Source organism: Sorex araneus, chromosome 1 (genome assembly GCF_027595985.1).
Source record: "Sorex araneus isolate mSorAra2 chromosome 1, mSorAra2.pri, whole genome shotgun sequence".
NCBI lineage: Eukaryota > Metazoa > Chordata > Mammalia > Eulipotyphla > Soricidae > Sorex > Sorex araneus.
Genome location: NC_073302.1, coordinates 132,085,313 through 132,099,442, shown reverse-complemented (window position 1 = coordinate 132,099,442; position 14,130 = coordinate 132,085,313). Strand labels below are relative to the sequence as shown.

The following is a 14,130-nucleotide window of genomic DNA, read 5'->3' as shown; positions in this document are numbered from 1 at the left end:
CATCTGAGTAACAGTAATAGATTTCTAAGCTATAATAGTGACTTTCTATATAATTAGCTACAGGGTAAAACCATAATATAGGTTATGCATTTTAATTTTATGTTAAGGCATTTTATTTAATAAAAGTAAATAGCTAAGTTTATATTTTCTTAATTTAAATTTTTATGGCTTGATGATTTAAAGTTCGTAACCCTTCTATAAACATAGACGAGAATTCTAGAAGTTGCCAAGCAACTGTTATTTTTTTTGCTTTTTACTAACCAGCTGTTTTTGAGAGCAGGTTCCACGTCAAAGCAAAACTGGGTAAAATGTATAGAGATTCCCCATACACTTCCTACCTCTACACATGCTATTGTTTCCATTTCCAGCAGTCTCTCACAGGCCTGCACATTTGTTACTAATGATGTATCTCCACTGAATCAATTACCACCAGGGTTCAGTAAGGGATCACTCTCCAGGCTGTACTTGTGTGAACTGGGGCAGATGTGTAATGACATGTATCTAGCAAACAAAATCATACTAGAGGATAGTAATTTCACTGTTCTGCCTATTCCTCCCTCCTCCCACTCCCTGGTAACCACTGGCGATTTTACTACACCTGCAATCATTTATCCTTTTCTAGAACATCATAGAGGTGAAATCACTTCATACATTTCTTTACAGATTAGCTTGTTTCACTTAATAACATGAATTTAGACTCTCCATGTTTCTCATGGCTTACTAGCTCATTCATTTCTATACTGACTCCATTGTTAATGTAACAATGTACCTATTCACCTAATAAAGGACATCTTAACTGCTTACAAGTATGAACAACTTTAATGATGTATTTATAAACATAAACATTGTGAGCAGGTTTTGGGGTGAATATAAGTTTACAATTCTCAGGGCAAATGCCAACCAACAAGTGTGACTAATGGTTCGTGTGTTATGACTATAGTTCCAGTTTTGTAAGAAAATGCCAAACTGTCTTCCAGCCCTACTGCTTCAGCATTTTGCCTTTCTACCAACAGTGAAAGGGCATTCCTATCACTACCCATTGTCCAGAGTTACAGATTTCTGGATTTTGACCATTCCAATAAATGTGAAGTGCTGAGCAGATGCATGTTGGCTTAAAATTTGAAACGCAACATTTCCCAGAATGTCAAGTCAAATGAGTATAATTAAAAAAAAAAAAAGTTTTAGACCTTTTGTAACATGTGGGGGCTAAAATCAGTCATAAATCTGCAATTCTCATTGAAATCACTTATTGAAAGTCTGAAATCACCGTTCTTGTCTGGTTTTCCCATATGGGTATACTGCTAAAGAAAGAATTGGCTCAGAGAATTATTCCAACTTTTTTCTTAGTTAACAAAAAATGAATTTGATCATCCACTAGAGAATTCATTATTATCAAAACAGAATTCTAAAATTCTGTTTTGATAATACAGTGATGACAGCTTTTCATTTGAAAGGCCTAACTTCTCCTTATTTTGCTGCATCTCTAGCCGTGGTGCATTTTAATGAAAAATGATGACTGCATCAGCTTTTATCCACGAAACCTATTTAAGCATTCTGCTTAGGTCTCCACAGGCCAACATCTAGCACTTTGTTCTTATGAAGATCAATGACAGGGATATGTACAGATTGGCAAATATATTATCACAATCATGAATTCACTCAGTTCAGATTTTGCACACCAACTTCCAAATGAGAAACCTACAATCAACTGGATTCCTGCATTTGTGACAATCCACCCATCTCCCAAATCACTATAGAGTAATCAAACAGAAATAAATGGACTTCCAGCATAAGTTATTTTAAATATATATTTGGCCCTGTGCCCATAAGAGTGTATTTCAAAGCTGAGGTTCCAGTCCATATCTGTGTTGCTTCCTCAACTTTACAGAATGAGGTTGGGGTTGGGCTAAAAAGAAGTTAGGGTCAGGCTTCCTAAGTAATGTTGAAAATCTGTTGAGAAAGACATTTAAACTGGGGATGGAGGGGATGGAGAGATAATACAGTGGATAGGGTGCTTGCCTTGTACACAGCGGACCCAGGTTCAATCCCTGGCATCCCATATGGTCACCCAAGCAACGCTAGGAGTAATTCCTGAGTGCAGAAGAAGCAGTAGCCCTGAGCATCACCGGGTGTGGCTCCAAAACCAGAAAACAAAAACAAAATCAAACTAAAGCTGGAGTGACAGTAGAGTGAGTTGGGAACTTGCCTCCACACGGTGACCAGGGTTTAATCCCCAGCACCTCATCTGGTTCCCCAGGCAGGGCCAGGAATTACCCCTGAATGCAGAGCCAGGAATAAACCCTGAGCATAGCCTGGTGTGCCCAAAATACAAACAGAAAAACAAAAAGAAATACAATAAAATTTCTTCAGAAAACTTTTCATTTTCTCACTGCAAGGAAAATGATTATGCAAAATAGAGAACCTCATTGATTATTTTTTGTGTGTTTGGGGAGGGGGTTGGTGGGGTGAGGAGCTGGGGGAGGGACTTGGGCCACACCCAGTTATGCTCAGGATTTACTCCCGGCTGTGTGCTCAGGGATTGCTCCTGGTGGGGCTCAGAGGACCATATGTGGTGCCAGGGATGGAACCCAAGTTGGTCATGTGGAAGGCAAGCGCCCTACCCACTGTACTATGGCTCCAGCCCACCCTCATTGAGTTTTTTTAAATGCAATCTTTCAGAGAAAGATTCAGATAAAGTAATTATTTCCCTTACTTGCAAGCTTCTACAAAAGCATCTTCCCATCAAAGGCTGCTCACTATAAAGGCCTGGTGCAGTCAAAGTGACAGCATTGAAGAGGACATAATGAGAGTGTCTGCCGCACTGGATCATTATCCATCCCTAACACTTCCTTATGAGACTGACTTCTAATCATGAGCCAAAGAGGGCCCTGCTACCTTCAGGCTTTGATGGAGAAGAATAGTTAAGAGCCCTTATCATAAATGGATTCAACACCACACAGAGAGCGAGAGACCCAGAGAAGGAAAGCCTCATGCAGAAGTGTTTAGTGACTTGAAATACCAAATGCCTTTAACTATGCTTTCCTTGTCATAGAGCAAGTTCTATAAAAATTACTGAAAATAAATTCTTCAGAGCTTAATGTGAATCAGCAATTTCCATTCCTATTATATTATTTACTCAAAGACTATTTTTAATGAATGAGACTACATTTGAAAAGTGCTTGCCACAAACAACTCTCTCAAAAGGTTCCAAATCTGAAGTCAGACTTGAAAACAGCAAATCCTTCATTCACCTCCTAGATGTATATAACGTAACCGAATATATAAAAGGCTCAAATATAAAAAAAAAAAAAGAAAGGTTCCGAAAAATCAACTACAAAAACTGGTCAGTACTGTTTAAGACTTCTCAAACATTTCTGATTACATACTTAACATCCAATTAAGTAGTCTCGGAAGTGCTATAACATATAATGTGAAATTTTAATATCATTTAGTAAATAACAGGAAATACATATGATCTGGGCCCTGTGGTGAGAACTAGATTTCTAGCCTTTCAGCAGTGTTGATTTATCTTTTGTGACTTATTTTTATTTAACTTATTCTTTTGTTACACAGCTCTCTCCTTAGACATTTTGTTTGTTCTCCAGTGAAATTTTTCATTGTCTACAAAAACACCTATTAAATGGAACATGGTTATGTATTAGTCTCTGATTCAATTCCATGCTTCAAACACAGTCAAAATTCTGAAAGTGATCCTGGATAACAACACAGTGATTCAAGTTCAAAAAACCTACCACACATCAGAGTTGGTTAACAAGTCCTAAGGAGGGTTTCCGGTCATCAACGAGGTCCTTTCCGTTTACAGACCAAAATGTTCAGAAAGAAACCATCTGAGACAAAGTCAGTTAGCAGCTAGGGTCTGCTAATTTCTGTATAGGCAAAACTGTTCTGACCACAGGAAGGCGTAAGTGGATGTCCCCCTTTTATACTGCACAATGAACGATTAGGCATCTTGCATTTAATATCAATATGGTGCCAGTCACAAACTAGAATGGCACCAAAATGCAAATCAACTACCCTCAGGAAATTGCTGCCCTGGTTGTCTATAGTGGCTTAGAGATAGTCTGTTCACATGCAGAGCACATCCTCCTCGGATTCATTCTGCCTTCGCACTCTCATTCTGTTCTGACTGTACCCTTCTCTTGAGCATAAACACATCTTATATTTTCACAGAAATGACACTTGTGGTCAAAGAAAAGAGTAAAGGAACTGGCCATTGTGATAATACAAACCACAGCCTTGGTATCTAAACCAAGCATATTATTTGACACAGATCCCATCAATCAATAAACCTCGAACCACTAGGTGAGTTTAATATACTAAATTAATACAAACTACCGTTGAGCACACTCTCTCAATAAACAGGAGTAGCGTGGTGTTTGAAAGTCTGAGGATATGCATAAGTGCATGGAGAAGGTGATGTCTGAAGGCCAGGAACAGTGTTACATTCCTTATGGAAGAAGCTATGATTGCATCTAAAGGCCTCTAGGCAGAAAAATGTTATGATCAAATTCATGCTTAAAGGGAATAAAAATGAACTCACAGAATGAGCAGTTCGGTAATTAAAAGTTTTAAGACACCAAACTGACCTAAATTTTAAGATGACTGGGCAAGGCCTACTATTGACACAGAGAGGAATGAGTATCTCAACCATAATTTCACACTGCGAGAGAGTGGAGGTTCTGAGGACGTGAAGATCCTGCTGGGGAGACAGCTAAGAGGGCTGGAGCACATGGCTCATGTGCACGGTGTCCCATGGTCATTCCCGGGGACCGCACGGCCTCCTGAGCACTGATGACTGTAGTTTTTCGGTGCCTTGAAACCACAGGTGAGGTTCCTTCCCCTTCAAAACAGTAAATAAGAAGGGCCAGAAAGATAAAGAACAATAAGATGCTTGCTTCCCTTGGATACAACCAAACAGGATTCAATTCCCAGCACTACACATGTTCTCCAAGCACCACCCAGAGTGATCCATGAGCACAGAGCTTGGAGTATCACCATAAGCACAGACAAGTGTGATCCAAAGGCCCAAAAACAAATAAATGGATTTTTAAAAACTCAAAAGGAAATAAAAAACAAGAGGAAAAGAGGTGAGATATGGGAAGTGTAGCACGCAGGCTCAGGAAATGCAATACTGACCAGTCTGTGAGAATAGACTCTTACAAAAAAGGAAACAATTGGTTGTTTTGGTACGTTAGATCTGTCCAACATTTAAGTCAACTGACTTTAAGAATCTTAGATTATATCTGTGCCTTAGTAATAAAAACATATTTGTTATAACTTGTTCCTGGAGTTACTTGGAAAATGTGCTCTCGGAAATTTAAAGAATGAGAAAGAGGCTTGCGAGATGTATCAGAAAGAGAGTGTAGAAGATTACAAAATATTTTTAAGACTGATGGAATTTTACTTTTATGTTTGAGTTTTTTTAATGTTGCAGGGGAAGTAACAGGGAATTTCAAAGGATAGGCCCAACCCAATCAGGATTCTACATCCAATGTTCCCAATTTCCCAACATCAATGTTGGGAAATGACAAGGGACAACATCCCTTGTCAACCAGTGAAGTTTTTGTACTGCCCAGAGCACACAGCCCATTAACAAGCACTCTCTGGCCAAACACTTCAAAACATTCCAGCCATGCCAGCTCAACCAATGTCACTTAAATCTTATAGAAACAATGGCTTATACTGTAATATATGCAGTTACTCCAGCAATATATTTTTATCTGTTTTTATCAAAATATTTAAGTCTACCAAACCTCAGTGTCTATAGCTATAAAATAGCCAACACCCACTTACCTTTGTTGCAAATACAGAATGTCAAGTAGACAAAAGCACAGAACTGATGTTCAATAAGGTAGATTAACAGTAACTCTCTTAAATCAGTGAAACAAATGAAGTGTCAATATTGTTTTAAAAATTAAGACTCAATAAAGTTATACTTGTGTTAAGCTGGTGGTAACTATAGGTCAGTGGTCTTAAAATTCATTACACAACGAAAACCTACTCAAAGGAAACATTGTGCTGAAGAGAGAAAAAACCAAACCACAAATTCACAAAGGGATATGAAAGGCCAGACCTCCCCCCACCCACTGCTTCCTTTCCCTCTTCGCTACTTTCAAAGTTGGTTTCCAATGCTCTAAGGAATACGTGCTTCTTTTTTCCCTAAATAATTATTTTGGGAAATAATCAGTGTAAAAAGATGTTGGGGGAGCAAGTCTCCACTGCTAACATGCTAGATACGGTAATTTTTTACTTAAAAGGTGATCTTTCATTTTGACACCTCAAGAACACCTTTATGGAAAAATGAAGCACCTCAGGAAGGCCGAGGCAAGGGTTTGGAGAGCTGCAGTGTGCTGCGGGAGTCTAATACAGTCCACCACCCTCCTCAAAAGAACATCTGAAAAGAGGGTTTCAAAATAATTCCCTATTTCAAGATTCCTGTCATGAGCGTGTACTTCTTTCATAATAAAAACTAATGAACCTTTTGTATATGATTGGAATACTTCGCTACCTTTCCCATTCCCCGCCCCTGAAGGCACACGGACTTCACAGAACTTCAAAAGCAAACCAATGCATTTCCACAGCCAATCAGAATTTCTCTCAAAGGCATACAATGAAATGGGAACTAATGCATCAGGAGGCCAGGTGTATCAGGGCCCTCAGAAAATCTGCTTGATGCCCGCAGTGCTGATACGTTTGCAGCACTGTAGCCCTGTCCTCCCGTTGTTCATCAATTTGCTCGGATGGGCACCAGTAATGTCTCTATTGTGAGACTTGTTGTTACTGTTTTTGCCATATCAAATAGACCATGGATAGCTTGCCAGGCTCTGCCGTGCGGGTAAGATACTCTCGGTAGCTTGCTGGGCTCTCTGAGAGGGACAGAGGAATGGAACCCGGGTCAGCTTCATTCAAGGCAAATGCCCTACTCGCTGTGCTATCAGAAAATTAAATTCTTTCAGAGTCCAAACACTCCACGGGATCACAGTCCCCACTGCTTCCATTATCCTACACAACTGTACTACCTGTCTGCTCCCAGAAAGCACTCAAATATGTCACCCAGCAAACAGACCTCACAACTTGACCAGGCAATTTCTGTCACTTTGACTTGGTAAGAGATTCCACTGACATCACCAGATTGTACAGTTGAAGGATCTGAGTATCTCTACATCTGGTCACAAGGCTAGGAAATGATTTCGCACCAGTCAGAAACTGTTTAGTGCTCATTTGGTAATTTACTCAACTCTATCCATACACAAAATATACAGCTCTAGGCAGTATGCCAGCCAAGAGCTGAGAAAAGTACAATAAATAGAACAGAATCTGCCTCCAAAAGGTTCATCATCAGATGTATGACCAAGACAATGGTGCTAACAGTACAACGCGATGCAATGCAATTCAGAATATATGTGGCTTTAGAAATACCTAACAGAATCATATACTTGAGAGGGGAATATGACTTAGCAAAGACCTTGAGTAAAGGCCAGGCGGACTCTGGCTGGGACACAGAGGGGTTAGGGGAAGGTTGTGATGTAGATGGGTATCCCAAGCAGCAAAGGCACAGGAGTAAAAGGCAGCAGCACATTATTTGAGGAATTGTAAAATACAATTAGTGTTATACGTGATGCTGCAAAAATGCATGTGAAAACAACTAAAAAAAAATGAAGTGCATTTCAAAAGATGCCATCTATCCACGATCACAAGAAACAGTGTCCAGGAGCCAAAGAGACAGTAGAGAGGCTAAAGCCTTGCACACAGCGGGCTTACTTCATTCCCATCCCATCACCTGATGGTCCCTTGAGCACAGAGTCAGGAGTAGCCACCAAGCCCTCCAGGTGTGGCTCAAAAGCTCGCCGTTGAAATCTGTGTAGAATTGAGGCTCCTGGCTTAAAGATCTTGCAACCTATCAAACTGGGAGATAGCACTGTATGAGTCTATGACATGGATGAGAGGAGCTGTAAGGGCCGCTGTGAATGAATTAATCCTGCTCTTCATACATCCACATACACTAGTGGCTGGATACATAGTACACCAGGGAGGGCACTTGCCTTGCAAGCTTTGACTCGAGTTTGATCTCCAGCACCCCAGATGGTCCCGTAAGCTGCCAGGAGCAATCCCTAAGCACAGAGTCAGGAGTAATCCCTGAGAAACATCAGGCATGTTCACAGAACAAAACAAAAAAAAACAACAGTAACATATATACATTCACACTCAAACACATATATGTATATGTCCCAAGCTTTCAAGCCTATATAGATAACCAAATGCAAGACATTTAATAGCTCCTATTTGTCAATCCAAAGACATTAAGGCTAAAAATCTTAACTACCTGCGGTTTTCTAATGTCAAAATCTGTCTGCAGTCCAAAAGACTGGGAATACTAAAGTAGAGGGATGAACACAAGCCTCAGGAGTCTTAGAACAGGGTTTTATGCAGCAATAAATCTGTGTGTTCCTTAAATTCCTTGGAACCTTGCTGTACCCTGTGTCTATCCAAAGCGAGGATAACAAATAATTCTTTGTGAACTCAGGCTTCAAGTGCACCAACTGCTTTCCCCCCTCATTTCTCACCTGAAGAACACCAAGGCAGAGCAGCTAACAAGCACCAGGTCCCTCTGAGGAAATCCAAATGGAAAGTCAAATGATAGACCACCGGCCAGTGCTCACACACCGATCTCCTGGCATGCTCCTATCCACAGGAACATTAACATGTGCATGTAGGGGCTGGGGAGACTGTACATATGTTAAGGTATACCTCACATAAGGACAATCAGGTTGGATCCCTAGCACTCATGGTGGCCCTAAGCATCAAGCATTACTGGGTACGGGCCTGAAGGTCCCTGGGCACTGTTGAGAAGGAGGAGATCTGGAGACACATGGACCCAGCATCACCAGATTGGCTCGGGTAATCCCAGAAATCACAGACTCAGAACTCTGAAGAGAATCTCAGGCCCAGTTAGTAAAGAATCACTGAAAAGCACCGTTTCCCCACTGCACCACCACCCCCCCCCCCACACACACACACACAAGAAAATAAATAAGCTAGATGCATCTCAGAAATAGAACAGTTCTCTTACATGTGTGAGGCCCTGGGTTCAATCCACTGCACCACAAAATATAAAAGCAAAATGCACTAGTAAAGAAAACTCAATTTCTGAGTTTGAGTATGAACAGATAAGATCAACCTCTGTCTTTAGAGCTACGTATAACTCCTGGGAAGCTTCAATGCAGAAATGGTGTACTATTTACAACCTGAAATGAGATGATTGCTAAAGTATCATTTAAGGTAACCACATACTAATCCTCCCAAGTATCTTACATTCTTTAATGGTAAAATAAGCCTACTTTACCTGAAATGATGCCATTGGCTGAATATTATGTTATTGTATATTGTAAGTATATCTAATAATAACAGAGGGATTTTCAATTTTCAATGTCCAATTGACTCATTACATTGAGAAGTACAGAACACTCATATTCTAATATGGATCATAAATGTGGTATATTGTTATTTGCAGGAAAATATTTTTTCTACCATAAGCTACAAACTCATAAGAGAATAAAATTAGGGATGTTACTATCATCACACTGAAACAAAGTTTTATATAATAAATTACAGAACAATCTTTTGAGGAGACAAAGCAATCACATCAACTATTATAACAATTTGTTCTTCAACATGCTGTTCTACATTAAATTTTCAAGTCAGGTATTTAAATCAGTCAAAAGAAAATGCTATATCTTAATAGGATTACACGGGGGGGGGAACCTTTCAGATTTTAAAAGCAACCATATTTCTTCTTACAATGAAAGGTGATGTTATCTTGATTATTCATCTCAATCCCAAGTTTTACTCCTAGATACATTCATACCCTCTCCACCTCTTGGCATGCTAATATGACAGTACATAAGTTCAAAAATTTGCTGATTAAAAAATCTTACTGTGCTAACTTAGAGATGAAATTTGCCCCCTCATTGTACAGATATCAAAAAGGAGGCCAAAAGAACTGAAGTATCCTATTGAAAATCATAAAGCTAACTCACTGAGAAGTCAATCTATCTAGAGACTTCCCAGTTCATACCTCTCAGTACAGAAACAGTGACAATTGTGAAAAAGACAATTAATTTCAATAGATATCTACCTGAAAGTGTGCAGTGTCCCCAAACAGCCACAAAGAATATTTCAACTGTCAAAATAGCCGAAAAGACTGTCATCGTATACCAACACCCTTCTGGACATTGAGTCAGAGTAGCATTACTTTAGCTGAATTTCCTCTAATTACTTTTTATTCAAAATATACAAGATGCTACTATACTAATTAAGAAATACTATCATTTTATTCTCCCACAAAAATTCATATTGTATATTTGCAGCTAATCAACCCAGAAGCTTAGGTATAGTGCAAATGCGGCCATCCTGGTAACTTTTAATGAATGGTTTTTCTGAAATGTGTATTTACAACACAGATCCCAAGCACTTTAAGGATCCATATTAATTTCAAACTGTTAAAAAGAAATGCCTCTTTAAAAGTTGGCTTCTTTGGCAATTATATGCTCACGAATGTTTCTATTTCCTGGGAGATATTTTGGAACGGGCTCAACTGATACTGGATGTCAAACCCCAGCGACAAGGCTTCATCTCATATGGTCCTCCCAGGGGCCAATGCTGTGCAATCACTCGGTCTTGAAAGTGCTAACAGGGCTGAAACTCTCCAACAGGAGAAAACAGCAAATTGTATTAGTGGCCTTCTTTCATCATAACTCTACCTCTTAAGTGAGACTGTGGACTTTCACAGTTAACTGAATACTTCTACATGTAGCTCTCATTCCTTCCCCTCCAGAAGGAAGCTAAGCGCTCCAGCTACATGCAATCTCCAAATTCTTCCCCACAGCTGACTGTGTGTGGCTGGTGGGGGGGAGGGGGGGGAAGAAGGGGGCAGGGAGGGGGAAGGGAAGAGAAGAGACCTTTGCTTTAAAAAAACAAAAAATGGAGAACTGGTAGGCGGTTTCTTTATGTCAACCCTCAGCAAACAAAAACATACAGTCCGAATTCACCAGGCAATTCAATTCCAACTATTTTGTGACATCTCGGTCTCTGGTGCATTTCACTTCATACCCTATATTCCAGTTTGCCATCCACTTGACTCTGAGAACTCCCAAACGCCTCAAGAACGAGCGACTTCTGCACAACTGCCTTCACGTGCAAGTGTCAGACTTTGCTTAGTGCCTGAATGTGCCTACAAGTTGGGAACAGCTCGAACCTTTTTCCCTTGCCCTCCTATTGAAGAAAGCACGGACCTCGGGCTGGGGATGTGGCTACCGGACAGAAAGAAGGCGGCATTCTTTTTTTCTTATAAAAAAAATTAATAATAATAATAATATCAGAAAAGACAAAAACAGAGATAAAAACGAATGCGGAACACGCCCAGGAACAAAGGAAACACAAGCGTGTGAACAGGAAATGAAGCAACTCAAGACACACAAATACCTTTTGGGGCCTCCAACGTAGGTGAATGTAAAGGTGGAGTCTGAGTACCTGAAATCTGAACCGGGAAAGTCCTGTTAAAAGCTACCTCGGGGCGCATCTCCCCCCCCTCCCCATCACCCCCCCCACCCCCCCACCCCACCGTCCTTTGCAGCCCCGCCACTATTCGCTGCAGCGCACGGGCGGCCGGGCGGGGCGGGCGCGGGGCCGGGGCGCCCGGAGGTCCGCGCTCTCCGCCCGGCGCACCCGGGCCGGGCGCCGCGGGGAGGCCGCCCCCCGCAACAAGTGCCGGGCGCCATGACAACGGCGGGAATTTCCCGGGCCGGGCGGCCGGAAGCGGCCCCCGCCGAGCTCGCGGCGACGAAAGCAGAGTCGACGCTTGTCTCTCTTTCTCTCTGTCTCTCTCGGGGGAGCCAAAAAAAAATTAAAAAATTAAAAAATGGACGCAGGGCGACCCCGCATGCAATGGGACGCTCCGCGCTTCGGGAAGCCCGAGCCCCCCCCCCACCACCACCCCTTGTCTTTCCGGGGCAGACGCGCAGCCGGGGCACTGGGGACCTAACGGGAGCGGTTGGAGCCGGAGCCCGAGCCAGCACCGCCTCCCCCGGCCGAGGGGGCGCAGCCGGGCAGCACCGCGCGGCGCAACGGGCGCCGTTCCCGGCCGCCGCCGCCGCTCAGCCGGTTGCGCAAAGCCGCCGCTGCTGCCGGGAGCCGGGAGGCGAGCGTGGACGCGGGGGGCATCCTCGGGAGGGGGGTGGGGGGGCTAAAAATATCGCGCGCGCCGCTCAGAGCCCACCGCGCGAGGCCGGGAGGGGGCAGGGGGGAGGCCGGAGCCCCCTCCCCCCGGGTGGCTCCAGCTCTTGCTGCAGCAGCTGTTGCCAAGTGAACCCCAGAATGGGGACGTGCAAGCCACCACCCCGCGCGCGCGCACACACACGCACACACACACACAAACGCGCGCACACACGCACACACACACACACAAAAAACCTTGCACCCGCAGTCAGTCACACACGTCGCGGTCAGAAAACTGAAAAGGGTGACAGCGGGCGGGCACCGGGTCCGCGGCTCCGGGAAGGCAAAAGCGAACTCACCTGCAAACAGGCAGTCCTTTTCGGCTCTGGACTTCTGGATCACGACGTCGATATCCTTCTGAATGCGCTCTTGCCGTGAACACATCCCCATGAAATAAATCCCTGGAAAAGAAGCAGCCACTATTGCCACCCCACCCCCCCTCCCGCCCCTCTCGCACGCTGGCAGCTTTTCGTAAATATTCCGTTTAAAAAAATGAAACCTCTGGCCGAGGCTGGGGCTGAAGGCGAAGTGGTTTCGGAAGTGATCCGGGGTGAGAGAGGAGGAGGTGGAGGAGGAGGTGGTGGTGGGGGTGGTGGTGGAGGAGGAGGAGGAGGAGGAGGTGGAGGAGGAGGAGGAGGAGGAGGGGGAGGTCGGCTTTGCATTCCCAGATGTGACCGCCCAGCTGCTGCTGCTCGCCGCCGCTGGATTCCAATTGCCTCCCCTCCTGACAATGGATGGTGATGCCACCGAGTCTCACTCGCGCCCTCCCCACCCCCGCCCGGACCCGCGGCCGCGGGAAGTCCGGGGGTGCCGGGAGGCGGCGGGGCTCCGCGTCGCGAGCACACACACCCCTGGCGGCCCGCACGCCGGCCTTTCACACCCGCGCACACTCGCGCCCGCGGGCGGCGGCCGTGCCCAGGCTGCTGCAGCGCCGCCCGCCGCAGCCCCTGCCGCGCCCGCCGCCCCGGTCACCCGGCCCCCGCCGCCCGGGCTTGCCGAGGGGCACGTCCCCGCCCCGACCGCCGCCGGAGGCTCGAGCCGGGCTCGCAGGTAGCGAAGACTCCCCGGGGCGCCGGAGCCGCGGGCAACCCTCCGCCCCTCCTCCTCCACCACCACTTTTATGAATTCGACTCCACTTTCGGAAGGAATTATGAGTCATATGGAGAACCCAAGCCCGAGTGGCTGGGAGGGAGGAGGCAGCGGGGAAAAAGAAAAAAAAAATCTTGGCAAATCAAAATAAATAAAGCGAACAGATCTTTCCTTGTGGCCACATCAGGCAAGATGGGGAAAGCTCGGAAAAAAAGCATTCCTGGCGTGCACGCCCCCCGCCCCAGCCTGAACTGTCTGGGCTTTTCTGCTCTGGGGTGAATTTCCCCCCGGGGGCGGGGAGGGGAGGGAGTTGACCCCCTTCGTGATGCCCTCTAAGAAAGGCAGCCCCTTTGGAGGGGTCTGCCTCCACTTGCAAAGACTCACCAGTTCCTCTCTCCCAGATACTTCTGGCCGTGAGCATTTGGCAGAATCCGCGGACACGTGCCAGGGTCTTCCTAAAAGATGGACATCTGTCTGGCTTGCTTTTATAAATCACGCCCGCCTTTGCCTGTCGTGAAGAGGGCGCTCCCACACCCCGGCTGTCTTGTTTGGAAATGAGAGAGTGAGTGCCCGCCCCTCACTTTTCTTTTCTGCCTTGGCACACCTGGAGCTGCTGTGGCAGTTCTGCCTTTCTCTTGCCATATGCCCCCAACGAAAGCCCTTCGTGCCACTTTTCCTGTGGATCTTCTCTCCGCTGAGAAAGCTTCTCTGAGCAGACCTTGTCTCTTTCGGCTCTGCATTCCCCGC

The 14,130-nt window shown here is 44.7% G+C and overlaps 2 protein-coding genes across 4 annotated transcripts in view; one reads left to right on the top strand and one right to left on the bottom strand.

The window, feature by feature from the left end:
- PARP8 (poly(ADP-ribose) polymerase family member 8) overlaps positions 1–13,916 on the bottom strand; it is a 173,112-nt gene extending 159,196 nt beyond the window's left edge. The window contains exons 1-3 of one of the 3 annotated variants that reach the window (XM_055136503.1): positions 13,768–13,916; positions 12,594–12,695; positions 11,503–11,557 (exon numbers count right to left, since the gene is read on the bottom strand). In XM_055136503.1, the coding sequence (XP_054992478.1) occupies positions 11,503–11,557; positions 12,594–12,695; positions 13,768–13,804 (194 nt within the window). In that variant the 5' untranslated portion in view covers positions 13,805–13,916. Of the gene's footprint in view, positions 1–11,502; positions 11,558–12,593; positions 12,696–12,793; positions 13,281–13,767 lie in introns of those variants that run through there. The other 2 variants (XM_055136510.1, XM_055136494.1) reach the window with 2 other exon arrangements.
- On the top strand, positions 13,029–13,900 carry LOC129404310 (uncharacterized protein C10orf95). Its single transcript, XM_055136529.1, has 2 exons — positions 13,029–13,344; positions 13,785–13,900. The coding sequence occupies exons 1-2, from the start codon at positions 13,029–13,031 to the stop codon at positions 13,898–13,900; spliced, it is 432 nt and encodes a 143-aa protein (XP_054992504.1).
- Positions 13,917–14,130: the final 214 nt, after the last annotated feature.